At 36.5% G+C, this 13,998-nt stretch overlaps 1 protein-coding gene across 1 annotated transcript; it reads right to left on the reverse strand.

Annotated features, from left to right (window-relative positions):
- Positions 1–3,612: 3,612 nt before the first annotated feature.
- LOC131078486 (high mobility group B protein 15) lies at positions 3,613–13,485 on the reverse strand. Its single transcript, XM_058016192.2, has 6 exons — positions 12,820–13,485; positions 9,416–9,494; positions 5,345–5,507; positions 5,110–5,238; positions 4,576–4,979; positions 3,613–4,457 (listed from the first exon to the last, which is right to left on the reverse strand). Exons 1-6 carry the CDS (start codon positions 13,191–13,193, stop codon positions 3,894–3,896), a joined length of 1,713 nt encoding a protein of 570 aa, XP_057872175.1. The 5' UTR covers positions 13,194–13,485; the 3' UTR covers positions 3,613–3,893.
- Between the last annotated feature and the right edge of the window lie 513 nt (positions 13,486–13,998).

Raw genomic sequence — 13,998 nt, forward strand, 5'->3', positions numbered from 1 at the left:
TTCTAGAAGTCTACTTATTTATCGTATGCGTAAATACTTTCAACTTATACGTTAGTCGTAAAACGTTTTACCGATTAAACTCTGTTGCCGTCAATAATTCCCGGCAAAGCTGTCCCATCTTCTGCTTAAAAAGATCTTTAATCATCTGAATTGGGCAGCTAATACACAGATCCATGTTAAACCACACGCATGGAACAAAAGTAAAAAATGGTCTCGAAGAAAGAGAAAGGCTATAAAGAGAGAGTAAAAGCGTGATGTGACTTCACATTAATTGGAGCATTTTAGAGGCTCCTACTCTACACGTGTCACCGACCACGCCGTGGAATGAATGAGCTGCTGACGTGTGTCCAGCCGTGACGCCAGCTACACCGTGTGCGTGGACAAAAATGTTTGTCCTTGGAGTTGTATGAAATAAGCTGAGGAATATTTTACATTAAAAAGGACGACTACCTACTAAAACTATTATTCTATTGAGTCCCAGATCCACGTTTTATGTCGGCCATTATTATGAACTCCAATGTGTTCGTAAATGTGTGCTTAGATTGATTTTATCGTTTTTTACCATAAAAGTCCATGGCCTAGGAAGAAGAGAGATGATGGGTGTCATGAATTTTTAGGGTTTGCCGTATAGATGACCTGTCTATTTCCTTCCCAAGAGCCAAGATATCACCATGGAATTTGAACAAGCTAGGTTATCGGAAACAGGTCAGTTAGGTGGTAGAAGAGAGATGATGGATGTCATGAATTTTTAGGGTTTATCGTGTAGATGACCTGTCTATTTCCTTTCCAAGACCCAAGATATCACCATGGAATTTGAACAAGTTAGGTTATCGGAAAAAGGCCAGTTGGGTGGTATCTCAAAGAATTTTGTGCTGATTCTCATCCTCTTATGAATAATGTATACCCACTTGGCTGGAATTTCAGAAAAATGTTTCTACCATTCAGCAATCTTAATTGAAACCCATGGAAATCAAGGGGTGCCCTGGGATGTACTAGTCTTTTTTTCAATGGATTGTGAGCTTATAAGTTGTCACGATTAGAGGATCTTTTTTCTCAGAATCAACTGAAGATAGAACCTGGTCTTCATGGTACCTCGGATATTTGTACCTTGATAGATGGGACATGACACACCATCATCATTACCAATCAAACAACCACCCCTATAGTTAGTAGTCTATCTGAAGAGGTTGTCTACGTATGTCAACAAAGAAAATGATCTAAGATGACAGAAAATACAGTATGTGTCAAGGCCTACACAGTTGGCTAAGGAATTCCTGTTTATTACACATAATCAAATGGTAGATGTTTTTTGGTCCAGAATTCAAATGGTTGAAAGCATACAGCTGGCATGTTGAAACAGCTCTTTCCATTCAAATATGAGATAGTGACTACCATAAGCAATAACCAATTCACCACCATATAATACTCCAATGCACACAATGAATCAGCATTAATACTGAACAATGATCAATTTAATCCAAAGCACAAGGGGTAAACGGTCTCTCAAAGAGACGATCCATGTTCAAACCCATGAAAGTGTAAAGCTTTGCCTGATCAAATGTAACAGGAAAATTTTGCCTTACCAAGGAATCAGTCACTGACTGCTTCCCCCTCCCTTTAACCTAAAAAAGATTATGTACTGAGCGATGGATGAATCTGTGATCCTGGTTGGCTTATCAAGTCTTGCAACTGCATTCTGTCGGCACTTCAAGTGATTACACTTACTACAGCCTCATTATTTAGATGACTCGCATACTGCTCCATCCACCGTTGCTAGGGCATTTTGGCAAAGAACTATACCACATGTAAGATGCAACACATTAATAATTAATTGCATATCCTGCACAGTTATCAGGCTTAACCATTAAATGTTGTTTCAATAGGACCTGTCTGTGCATCAGAGTATTTGTATTGTATGAACTGGTGAAGATCCACACGAACTATATAGAAATCGCAACAATTAAGTGGTGCAAATCTGTGGTGTACAGAACTGCATGATTAATCCTAAACAGTTTGAAATGAATCTCTGCCATCCTATATGCCAGATGCTAGACCCAACTCAGGCAATTTGCACTGGAATGCATCTGAAACATTCTTTATTGTATGAAGCCACAAATAGTATCTTGAAATGAATAAATAACTGCAATACAAACCAGGGGCATCTCCAATTACACTAGACATGAAAGGGGTAATTGCCAATTACACTAACATCAGTACCACTACAATCAAAAATATAATTGCTCGTCACTAGGAGTCTTCCTTGAGATTACGAGTGACTTGGTTGCAGGAACACACAAGGATCTTCCAAGAATTCACCATTAGGAACAGCGTGTAGATTTAGAGCAAACATGTTGAAAACAGATCTCCAGTTTTACATACTTAATTGCAAGCCTGAGTGTGTTGTACTATCATAGGTCAATGTCCAACACTCATAAAAGTTCTCCAATATGATCTTTTACCCATGAATCCAGCAAATCAATTTACATGTAGAAAAAGTGCATCAGATTGAAAACAAATCTAAAATATTGATAAAAATAATATATGCCAAGATTTACAGGGTACGCTCTTCCATGTGCTTGAATGGATGGGCCTAATGGTGAAGGCTTGTGTAGTGTAACCTATAACAGAGGCACATGTTCAAACCCACATTGGATAGCGATGTATGATATACATGCTAAACAGGTAACTCCTATGTATGATATACAAGCTAAACAGAAAAATTAACTCCCTGTGAGCTTCCACAAGATGAACTCATACACCAAATGGGCATCTCACTTGGTTGTGACCTGAAATCCTACCTTTACTTTATCATCTTCTCCAAAAATAATTTTATTATATGTATTGGATATAAGTTCAAACTCTGCACAATTGTTGAGCAAAATAGCAATTACAGAAATCATAGAAACAAAATCTTTGTTGCATTTTCAAAACTAACATGTACGCCTCTTATTAAGGGCAGATATATATTTATCAAGCGTATTTGCTGCTCACTGACTAATTGTAATATATGGGCATAGGATATGATATGTTCTGAGTAGATGCCTTCGTATCATCCTTTCGCTTCCTGAAGCTAGATACAAGAAAGAAATTTAAAAAACTAACATGTTTCTTGTTTCTAGTTCAAAAAAGAAGCAATGCCCAATAGAGATGCTTTTGCATTTCTATCTCTGACAATTCAAGAAAATATAGCCTGCTTTGCAGACCAAACACCCAAGACAAAACAAGATGACACATCCAAAATCTTTGCCAAGTACCAAATCAAGACTGTTTTATGCAATATACCTTCAAAAATCAAAATGTCATTGTTTTTTTCATCATCTACATAGGAGTGTATATAGTACCACAACTAACAGGACATGTCATATCAGGAATAGACATACAGCACCTACTAATCCAGCTTCTTCAGAGAGATCATTCCCTTGTTTTGGAAGCATTCTCTCAAATATAATGAGATTAAATGTCAGGTCTGCAATGGCAAAATCATTCACAAATCTGCAGCATAAAGTGAACTTCCAATACTTACATTTTCAGACAAAACTCTACAGATTCCTTTGCCTTGAGTTTAAACAATGTAGAGTAACTACAAAACAACATGAATACCTGCCAGGAGAGTTAAAAAAACTTGATCTGTGGTTAATGAAAGGAATTTCATCCTTGTTCTGCAAGGCAGTGCCCATCGATTAAAAGACGGAACATATGCTTTAATGTCCATCACACATTGCGTGAGCATCTTGAGAAACATAAAAATAAGATGCTCATTAATGAGCCTATTTTACATGGACTGATTCTTCTTAGAAGCTCCATTAGCCAAATGGACAAAAGATAATGATGGGAAAATACTATATCCTCTGTTACCAGATATATTAAGAAATGACAGGCTACGAACAATCATGCTAACTGAAAGGATTTGGGGGATAGAGAGTTAAGGTCTGTCCATCATTTTGGAGATTATATGACTGTGTACTTTGCATCCAATACAATTGCTCTGATGTCATTGAACATGGAACAAAACCTGGTTGACAAGCATTTGACTCAGTTTGGTAGCAGCAGGGATCACCAGAAGCTTCATTTGTCTGCTGTAAGCCACTAGAGTTCCGGAGCTCTGACTCGGAAATCTGTGGTTGTGGAAAAGGCACTGAATACACATTCCCATCTTCACCAGAATATGCTTCATGATCTGTGGCGGGAACTCCTATTACCCTGGAGGGAAGTTCTTGCTGAGGATGTGTATGGAAAGAAGTGGTATCTGCTTCTGCTTCCAGCGACACATGGTAATCATAGCTAACATCATTAAAGTACGAAGCCATACCATTTCCTTCAGTCTGCTGATCAGTAACCTCCAGAGCATTGTCACCATTGTAGCCTTCACTGGAGGCTTGAGATTTCATCTTCTCTGCATATGCTTTCATCTCTATCTTGTACCTTTTTGTATCTTGCTGTCCCCGTTCAATATATGGCTGTAACAAAGATATAGCACATGAAAGCTACTGTATAAACACAGACAAATCTCACAACCTGCATCAGTGTAGGAAGAAGAGAACAGCATAAGAAAAGGAGGATACAAGACGTACATACCAATTTTTCCTCCTCTGAAAGTCTGTTCCACATATCAATCACCATTTTTTTAATTTGATGATCTGTCTGTGCATAACTCTCTTTGAACCTAGCAAGTTGCTCAACATAAAAGAAATTGTACCCATTTCTTGATCGACGAGGAGCATTGGGATCTCTTTTACGTACGAGTTCTTTCTTTTTATCAGTCACTTGTACCTCTAGTCCAGGGGCATTCATCTCACAACCTACATTGGACATCAGCCCTGGCACAACTGCATATTGTTGGACTGTATTTTCTGTTGGAACATGATACATAACACCTTTAAGCTTTTCTGAACCTACTACTACAGTAACCAAGTATCCATTATCAACTTTTTTATCAATGGATCCTGTAACAATTTGCCCAATGGAAGCACCAGGATCCACTGAAATGTAAATCAAACATGACAAATGTTAGAATCATTTATCAAGTGTAGAAAAAGAGAATGAATAAAAGAATAGACAAAGGACAGCATTGTATTCTGCTATTATCATGTCCAAAATTTAAAAACTAACCTCCATAGATGTCAGAGGGATCAGTCTTCTTTTTCTTTCTCTTTCTTGACTGATCTTGATTAACTTGAGGATAGTATGAAATTGCGTTGTCAATGGACTTCCCAGAAGGACAAGGAGCAGGCAATGGACCTCCACATCACACACACATTTTCTAAGTCATGGGAAAAAAGATTGGAACCTACACTTCGTATGTTGTTAAAGACACTTTCATACAAATTATTTAGAACTTGCATACCAGGAGGGGGTGCAAGTTGCCCCTGTGCTCCAAAATAATAAACTTGTTCAAGATGGTAAAGCAGATCTCCATAATGTTTGCGAAGTACATATGAAGGATTTACAATAGAGCTTGGGAGTTTTAAAGCAATTGCTATTTCTTTCCACCTTCTCTCCTTGATAACCTACAAAACGTCATTTCCCATAAACAACCAAGTAAAGTTGTTAAATAAAAGAAAGTTCAAGTGAAAAGTAGTAATCAACATATACACAGAGAATATACAACTTGTAAGAATGTCTACAAAAAGACTTGGAAGGTGTTTTGAAAATTGCATTTAAGGATGCAGTCCAGATTAAATGAATTAAGCTTATTATTTGCTTGAAAGAACAGAAACATCAAAAAGAATTCTAGCACCGTCAAACAACATTTTAGCCACGGTATAATACCCCACCTGTGAATTACTATACCTGAATCAGTACAAATATGTTAACAGTGTGACAAAAGAATCAGAGATAAAATGAAAGCGATACAAAAATTGACCCAGGCAACACACCTTTATGGGAAGCAACATGACCAATAGTAACATTGAATGACATTTAGAGAATTCTGAACCATAAGTGTTATCCATGATGAGTCGTCAACAAAAAATTCCATAAAAATGAAATTTAGAAGGTTGATTTTGCATACCACAATGCAGAAACATCAAAAGCACAAAACAATGAAAACCAATGACTTGGTATTTCAAAATCAAAGGATTTAAATACTCATCGATTCCTTTTGAACAGCAACATTGAAATCCATTTTGTTTTAATTTCAAACTACAATCACTGGGGATCATCATTGGCTTTGCCAATTTTTATGCTCTCAATTTCACTTCACACAGAAAACAAACATGAATACATTTGCTTGAACACTTAGATTTTCTCAAAAAATTGGAAATTGAGAACACTTCCTACATGTAAATTTATAATGCCTAAAAAAATAAACCAATCTGAATATGAGAACAGCTTTGTGTTGTAGCAGTTTTGTAAAATTGCACCAGATTGACTAATCCAATGAGCATGGCTTTTCAACATATGTAAGAAATCCAAATACATTTACAAAACACAAGAATATCAGGGAGCTTCCTTTAGAACATCAACATGGAACCCCATGCCATTTTACTTAAAAATGCTGCCCCTCTGATTGAGATGTCTAAATTCAGAGCTTGGCTTAAGGATCCAGATATTTCTTTGCAGGAGAAATCACCCACCTAACATATAGTGAAAGCCTAACCATTCCACCTATGTTTATCTAGTAAAAGGGCTAACCCTACCTATTTGGGCTTCAACTCATAAGCAGTATAGGACATCAAATTTCAAAGGCATAGTTGGACCCCCCTGGGTTGGTTTTATCACCACTGCCCTTACCATATTTTTCTTGATTTTGTCTATATGAACAAATGTCCTTGATTCCAATTTTTAGTTTAACAATAGGTAAAAGGACATTTATACAGAAAAATATCCTGCCTGTTTTTAAACCAAAAACATTTAACATATTTCAAAAAAAACATATATCTAATTTTTATTGTTTGCAACTTTCATAGTTAACTTAAAAAAAACATATATCTAACTTTTATTAATTGCAACTTTCATAGGTAGCTTGTACAGTTGTACTTGGTATGTTTCAACTTACTATTTATCTCAGGAAGGCTAGTAGGCATCTGGCCCAGAGACCATAAGCAATGGGAGCAACATTTCTGCAGACCATAGGAAGACCATGCCATACATAAAACTATAAAACCATAGACTGTGCGCAAGTTTAGCAGATTTTCCTGGATTGTTGTGACCCCCTTATGTCATTCAGAAGACTATATTGTAAGCAGATTTAGCATGTTTTCCTAGGTTGGTTTGACCCCTTTATACCCATTCAGAAGACTACAGACTGCAAGCAGGTTTGGCATGTTTTCCTAGATTGGTTTGGCCCTCATCTAAAGTTCCAAGGAATGGCAAACCCAGTCCGTGTCCAGCTGAGCTAAGTGACTATTTTTTCAAAATTGCAGGCTGAAATTGTTGTGACAAGGAAAGCAACCCCGTTGAAGAAAAACCTGCACATAATAAAATTTACAAATAAAGTTCATGAAAAGATATGTCAGAAACTAAAATGTTGAAATCTGCAACTTCAGCCCAAAGAACATTGTAAGAATGCTCAGATGGTTTCAATAATCATATGAAGCTTATTATAAGGATGCAACATCAACAAACAAGCTCTCTATCAATTTGTTGTTAGGAACAGAAAAAATAGGCAGAAGGTATGCACACTACAAAGGCACATTCTTGACAATCAAAAATTTTCCCTATGGTTAATACCATCACTATTGAACAAATTAGAAAATAACCAGGACCAATAAAATAACCTGCCCACTTATCGAACGGCTTTTTATAAATAACTCACGCAAAAAGAACCCAGAAAAGGCTTAAATCACAGGATGATTATACCTCTGATTTACTTCTGCAACCTACTATAAAAAAGAAATTAAACCCTGCAAATCTAAAAGTATCGCACCACATCAACAAAGAACTAGGAAAGCATACTAGAACACCGCATAAAAAAACACATAAATCTGCTTCATAAACCAACAGCGTGATTCAAGATGATTCCCTAAAAGAGAGGCAGAGAAACCAAGCTATGAAAAGATAGTAAAGCTGCTGAATGTCCAGAAAATTTTGGAACATAAGAGGCACCTTGACATGTAGAAGACACATCTATTATTTGATCTTTGATGTACCATGTAATCCATGATCACAAAAAAATGTCAGAGACTGCATTAACATTATGATAGTATTAACTATTTCTGCAGTGCCTGTATTCTTCAATTATGTGGACAAAACCATCATGTATCTGATAAATAGCTAGTGTGGATTGTGAGTTACTTTTTGGTCAGTGATATGCTTCCAACTAGCAAAACAACTGGTGCATGGTGTGTGGCGTGCTTCTTTCCCACTCTGATCCCATATAGGTCAGACAATTGGTTAGTGTGGTTCATCAGGACATAGGTACTTGCATTGATTAGCATGTCTCATTACCAAAAGTTCCTATCTGTAATGCATTTCAGGCTCTTCCATCATTGGCCTGCCTTGAAAGACAGCTCTCAAAGGGGTTGCCATGGATTTGAGAAAATCCACAACTTTGCCTTGCCCCTTAATGAAAACCACCAGTTAAAAATCCGTCACGGCAATAACTATAAATTAACTAAACATTCAACTACATGTGTGTGGCATATCTAGAACATGTGTAAAGTCCCGTGCAAAAGAAATTTAAAAATATAACAAACACCTGAAAGCTTAGAACTCATTATAATTCATGAATAAATTTATAAATATCAGAACGTAAACATGAGGAAGATGCAATTGGTAACATCTATATCCTGACGATGCATCACCTAGGGTGATCTAAAACTTCAACAAAAAATACATTTCTCCTATGATAGATTGTTGAGACTTAAGAAACCTGATAATTAGAAAAGTGGATAATGAATTTAGTACATGCAAACACTGGGCTAATATGTGGAAACATGCATGTAAGAAACAACAGTGTTTCTTCAACTTTATCAAGTTCCTCACACAGAAATAGCATTTTTAAATACCCACAAAAACAGGATCCATACACAACCAGAAAAGTAATAATACAAATCAGAAACAGAGAAACTCTCAAAGATGCAACCACAGATCTATGATTCAATTTTCCCCACATTAGTATATAATCCTGAATCTTTGTGCAATGGGAAAATAATAGGGGTGCTGGAAATCTGCAGTAGGACAAAACTGGCATAACCCTCATCAAATATGATGTTTAGTTTAGTTAAAGCTTGGACCCTCCAGAAGCCAGGAACTGGTACCTAAAGTGCCTTGTAGTCTGGTGTATTGTATTTTTGTTTAGTAATGCCAGTAATCAACTGCCGCTAAAATACAATACATAATCTGAAAAGTCATCACAATGTTGTATGCACAACATTAAGGGCTGAATGCAACAGCACACTGGAAGCTTTTTGAAATTGAAGAACTAATAGTCTAATAAATATAGGAATTAAAAAATAAAAAAGATGAGACGTACCTGCTCAAGCCCTCCACATGCAGTGACTTGTCTATACAATAAATGGAGGTCTAATTCTGTGCCACCTATATTAGGTACTCTGAGGGGAAAAAAATTATGTATTAGTAAGAGACCAATTCAAAGGTCATGTCCACATTAAATATTCATTTTGTAGCAAATCATTGTTGATAAAGAGCATATGCACCAGGTCAAGTAATTTTAATGAGCATGAAAGATCCTGACTAAAAATTTGAAGGTCCACAAAGGTAAAGTGGTGCATGACATGGGTGCAAAATTGAAAATAGTTTATATGTTTTAAGTAACAGATGGTACCAAGAAAATAGCATGTACAACATAGCATATAGAAAGTGAGGGCAGACAGAGGGAGGAAGGGAGGGCAAATGTACAGACTAGACCCCCACCAAGTTAACAAATACTATTACTTCTATTAGAGTACAGGTTGCTACCAACAGAGCCTCAGCCTCAAATGTAGGCATTAACCAGGCCTAGCCCATGAGACAACAAACAAGAGGCATGTCCCTAACAGACAACAGTCTCCACGGGCATGGGAATCCAGCACGGGCTTGAACCTGGGTAAGCACAACAGCAATGCCACCCACAACCATTGCACTGTGCTCTAAACAGCAACAAGTAAAAAAATAAAAAATTAAAATGACATTAAAAATTTTAAAATTCATATTTCAAAATTACAATGCTGCAGGTCAACAATCACTTGGAGAAAAAAAATGATAATTAATGTATATTCAACAAGGTGTGTCACGGTGGGCTCTTTTGAATTAAAACGTTTGCCAAGCCCTTCATGAGTTTCATTTGGGACACTGCAGCTAATAATAATCTACTAATTTCAACACATCCAGCCATCAAGATAAAATTCATACTTTGTGAAAAATTGCATGCATCTTTATTTTGATGCTAGTCAGAAGTACAAGTACACTGGCATGAAAATATTGCTTAAAAACCCTAACAATCAATGTCCAACAGAATATCACCTAATATTTCAGCCAATATTTGTCATATAAATTAAAGAAAAAAGGTATATGAGCAAGATAAGACTTGATCTACAAATTGTAACCCCAAGATAGACTACTCATAAGACACAGTACAGGGATCAAAAGCTCATACTACAGAACAAAAAAAGATTGATGATGCAAATTTCCTCCTAATATTGCTGCTCCCAATAGCAGGTTCAAGATACAATATGTGAGAAAACATCTCTTTCCAAAACACTACTGATAACACTTAATACTTTTAATGAGAAAAAATAAGGACATGGATTTTTAAGGTATTTAATGAGAAAAAATAAGGACATGGATTTTTAAGGTAGATATCCTTTATACAAGCGACCCCAAGAAAGAGTGAAGATATACCGCATTCTCTCCACAACATAGATTCAAGTTTAGGATATGGCCAAGCATCTCTTTCAAACACAAATGTTTACAACCTGAAAATTTAATTAGGAAATATAATACCAAAGATCCCAAAATTTTGGGCCCAGTTCCACAGCAAATAGATTAAGGAGTATGTCCTAAAAGACCACCTACATAACAGATGCAAAGTTCAACTACTAAAGAAATCCTCAGACAAAGCATCGCATATTGCAAGCTAGCAAGGGTTGACCACAACACCACAAAGCAAGCTTATGAATCACTTTGTTGTCGAACCACAGGTTCTGGTGCACAACAGTACACAGCCTGTCAGGGCCAAGTATTCCAGGGGACCATACAGCAACTTCAAAGTCACTTGGTCGGTAACAGAGAATACACAAGCAATCGTACCTAACACACATATGATACATAAAATAAGGCTCTGCTAACAGAATCCCATGTTACAATGTGACCTTAAGGGCATATAATATATAAACAATAGGAGATACTCCACATCTAATTTGAATAACATACAAATTAGCCCCAAAATGCACGCAAGCCATACCAGAAGGCAAAAGAGCCAGACGTAAAGAACATTCATTTGAGCATGCATTTGGAGATTTTTTAAACATAGGCTTTGGGCATTTCTGCGACAGAGGCTGTGTTCAATCACTTATAAAATAAAATGGACCAACCACAGTTCACCATGAAATCAATATGTATTATGAATCAATCTCATTTCCTCACTAAAACAAGGATATCTCGTCAAGCTGAGCTATATTCGGGTTATTCATTACAACAGGTTGCATTAATAACAATCTTGTTATGAAACCATTGGTAGCTAAAATTAATTTTTATATTACATAAAAATTCAGCTGAACAATATAGCATATACTAGATTACAGAAAATGGGATTGTACAAGGGCTTATGGACTCATTGTAACAACCAGAAGACACATAGAAAGACGCAATGGACACAGCCTACAGCCAGAAGGCAAATAGCCCATACTTGTTAAATGGCAGAACATTCAATTTATGCATTTGTTCAATATGGGTTGTCATCGGTTCCTCACTTAAAAAATAGGCCAATCTCAGCTCCTTATTGAAAAAAGTTATGTCTTCAACCCGGCGCAATGCTACACTCAAGTTCTTCAAAAATAAGATTAACTAATTTTAGTTTCCTTTCATTAAACCATGATTTGCTAGGGCTATTTCCTAATATACTACCAAGTTCAATAAAAGATTTATAATAGCACTTGTATAAACTGGAGAAAGGAACTCAAAAACTCATTAACCAGCTTATAACGCATCCTACCAATCTAACCTTAAATGCACAGTAGTAATGCCGCATATAGTACTGTAGCAATCTAGCCTTAAACGCATAGAATATGCAAGTAACAGAAGATAGCCTACATTTAATGTGAGTTCACAATACAGGATGGTTTCTAGACAATTCATACAACTCACAGATATATGGCAAATAACCCCTGCTTGCTAAACAAAAGTGCATCCAAATTAGGCATATTCTCAACGGAGGTGTCTCTTGATTCCTTATTACAGCAATATAGACCAAGCTCAGTCGCTGATTAAAACAAAGGCATCTCCTCAACCACGATACTCAGATTTTTTCTTACAGAAAAATTACCTCGGTTTTCTTATTAAACCATAAATTGGAATGTTCGTTTCTGGTATAGAATATGGTTCAATAGAAAAATACAATATAAGGCATTCCCGATTACAGAAAGAAACGTAGCGTGTACTCGATTACAGAAGGCGGCCTTAAAACTTATTATGACAGATATAATAAGCATATCTTCAATATGGCATATACCATAGTCAAAGTTTTCAATTAATTTATCCCAGTTTCCTTCCAAACCATGGGTTTGCTAAGGCTAGTTTACGCAGCATAAAAATCCAATTAAAAATGCATCATTATTACCAAAAAGTGAAAGAGGGTTAAAGGGCGGCGCTTAAAAAACATCATTACAGGCATAAGAAGCATCCAAAGAGGCAACCTGAAGACTGTGAATTACCACTCACGTTAGCCTGGTTCCAAGAGATGCATGGAAATTGTTGAACAAGCTGTAGAAGTATGTAGGATTGGCCAGCAATGCCTCATGCTCCGCCAGAGCAGACGGATAAACCTGTTGGTCAGGTGGGTCGACCTTAAACACATTTGGGTACACTTCCTGCTCCGGCGGTTCCACCTGAAACACTCTCGGGTATACCTGCTGGTCAGGTGGGTGCACAAGAAATGCTCCTGTGGGTGACCCCAAATCATATTCCGCATACCCACTTCGGTTTCCTGGCAACCCATTTGCCTGAAGATCCATTTTCTGCTCTGTTTCCATTGTTGTCTGAGGGAAAAGGCTTAAAATCTGAGGGGAAGATGAAGCAGTAGAATGCACCTCCATATTCAACAAAACATAACAATCACTGTAATTTGATAAAATGGGTATTGGAATGCAATATGTGGAGGAGGGTTTGCTTGTTTGTACTCCTAATAAAGGGAATGATCACCACCACAACCACAAGCAGGTCAACAGTACTAATTTCCCAATGTATTCAATTGCATATTTCACCAATTCCCCATAACACTTACTAGAGCTAGAAAAATACAGTACAGCAGGAGGTCTCGATATAAATATCCAGATCATATAACAAACAATAAGACATATAAGAGTGGCACGTCTCTGCTTAAAAACCTGCTATAAACTCAGTTAAACTTAGAGGACTTCTTCACTTTTTCTTATCTAGTTTTAATTTCTGGGATTATGCTAACACAAAATTTGCCACGCTTTCCTGGCAGTCCGATTGGGCGCATCTAACGGCCTCAAGCTCCTTGTTTTGTCACCTTTCCTTTTATACGGCCCATCTCACCATTTTTTAGATTCTTCTTAAAAAAATACAGTTTTAATTAATAAAAAAATAGTTATAAAACATTACCAAAATTGGAATGTGGACCATCACAAACATTGCTCTCCTTGTCACTTGGAGACTTAAATTATTTTTTCTTCATAGACCCTTTTTTTAAGATATTAATTAACAAGATTTGGTGCATAGAAAATATAGTTGGCATATTTACACATGTTAGTTATTTAGGAGGGAAGTAGTGGACAAAAAAATCATTTTTTTTTCTTTGCAAGGCATATTCAAGTGTAATTTAAAACTACAAAGTCATAACTTTTTGTGAATTTATCAACTACCTTTTAAAAAATT

The sequence above is a fragment of the Cryptomeria japonica genome, chromosome 7, assembly GCF_030272615.1.
Source record: "Cryptomeria japonica chromosome 7, Sugi_1.0, whole genome shotgun sequence".
NCBI classification, from domain to species: domain Eukaryota; kingdom Viridiplantae; phylum Streptophyta; class Pinopsida; order Cupressales; family Cupressaceae; genus Cryptomeria; species Cryptomeria japonica.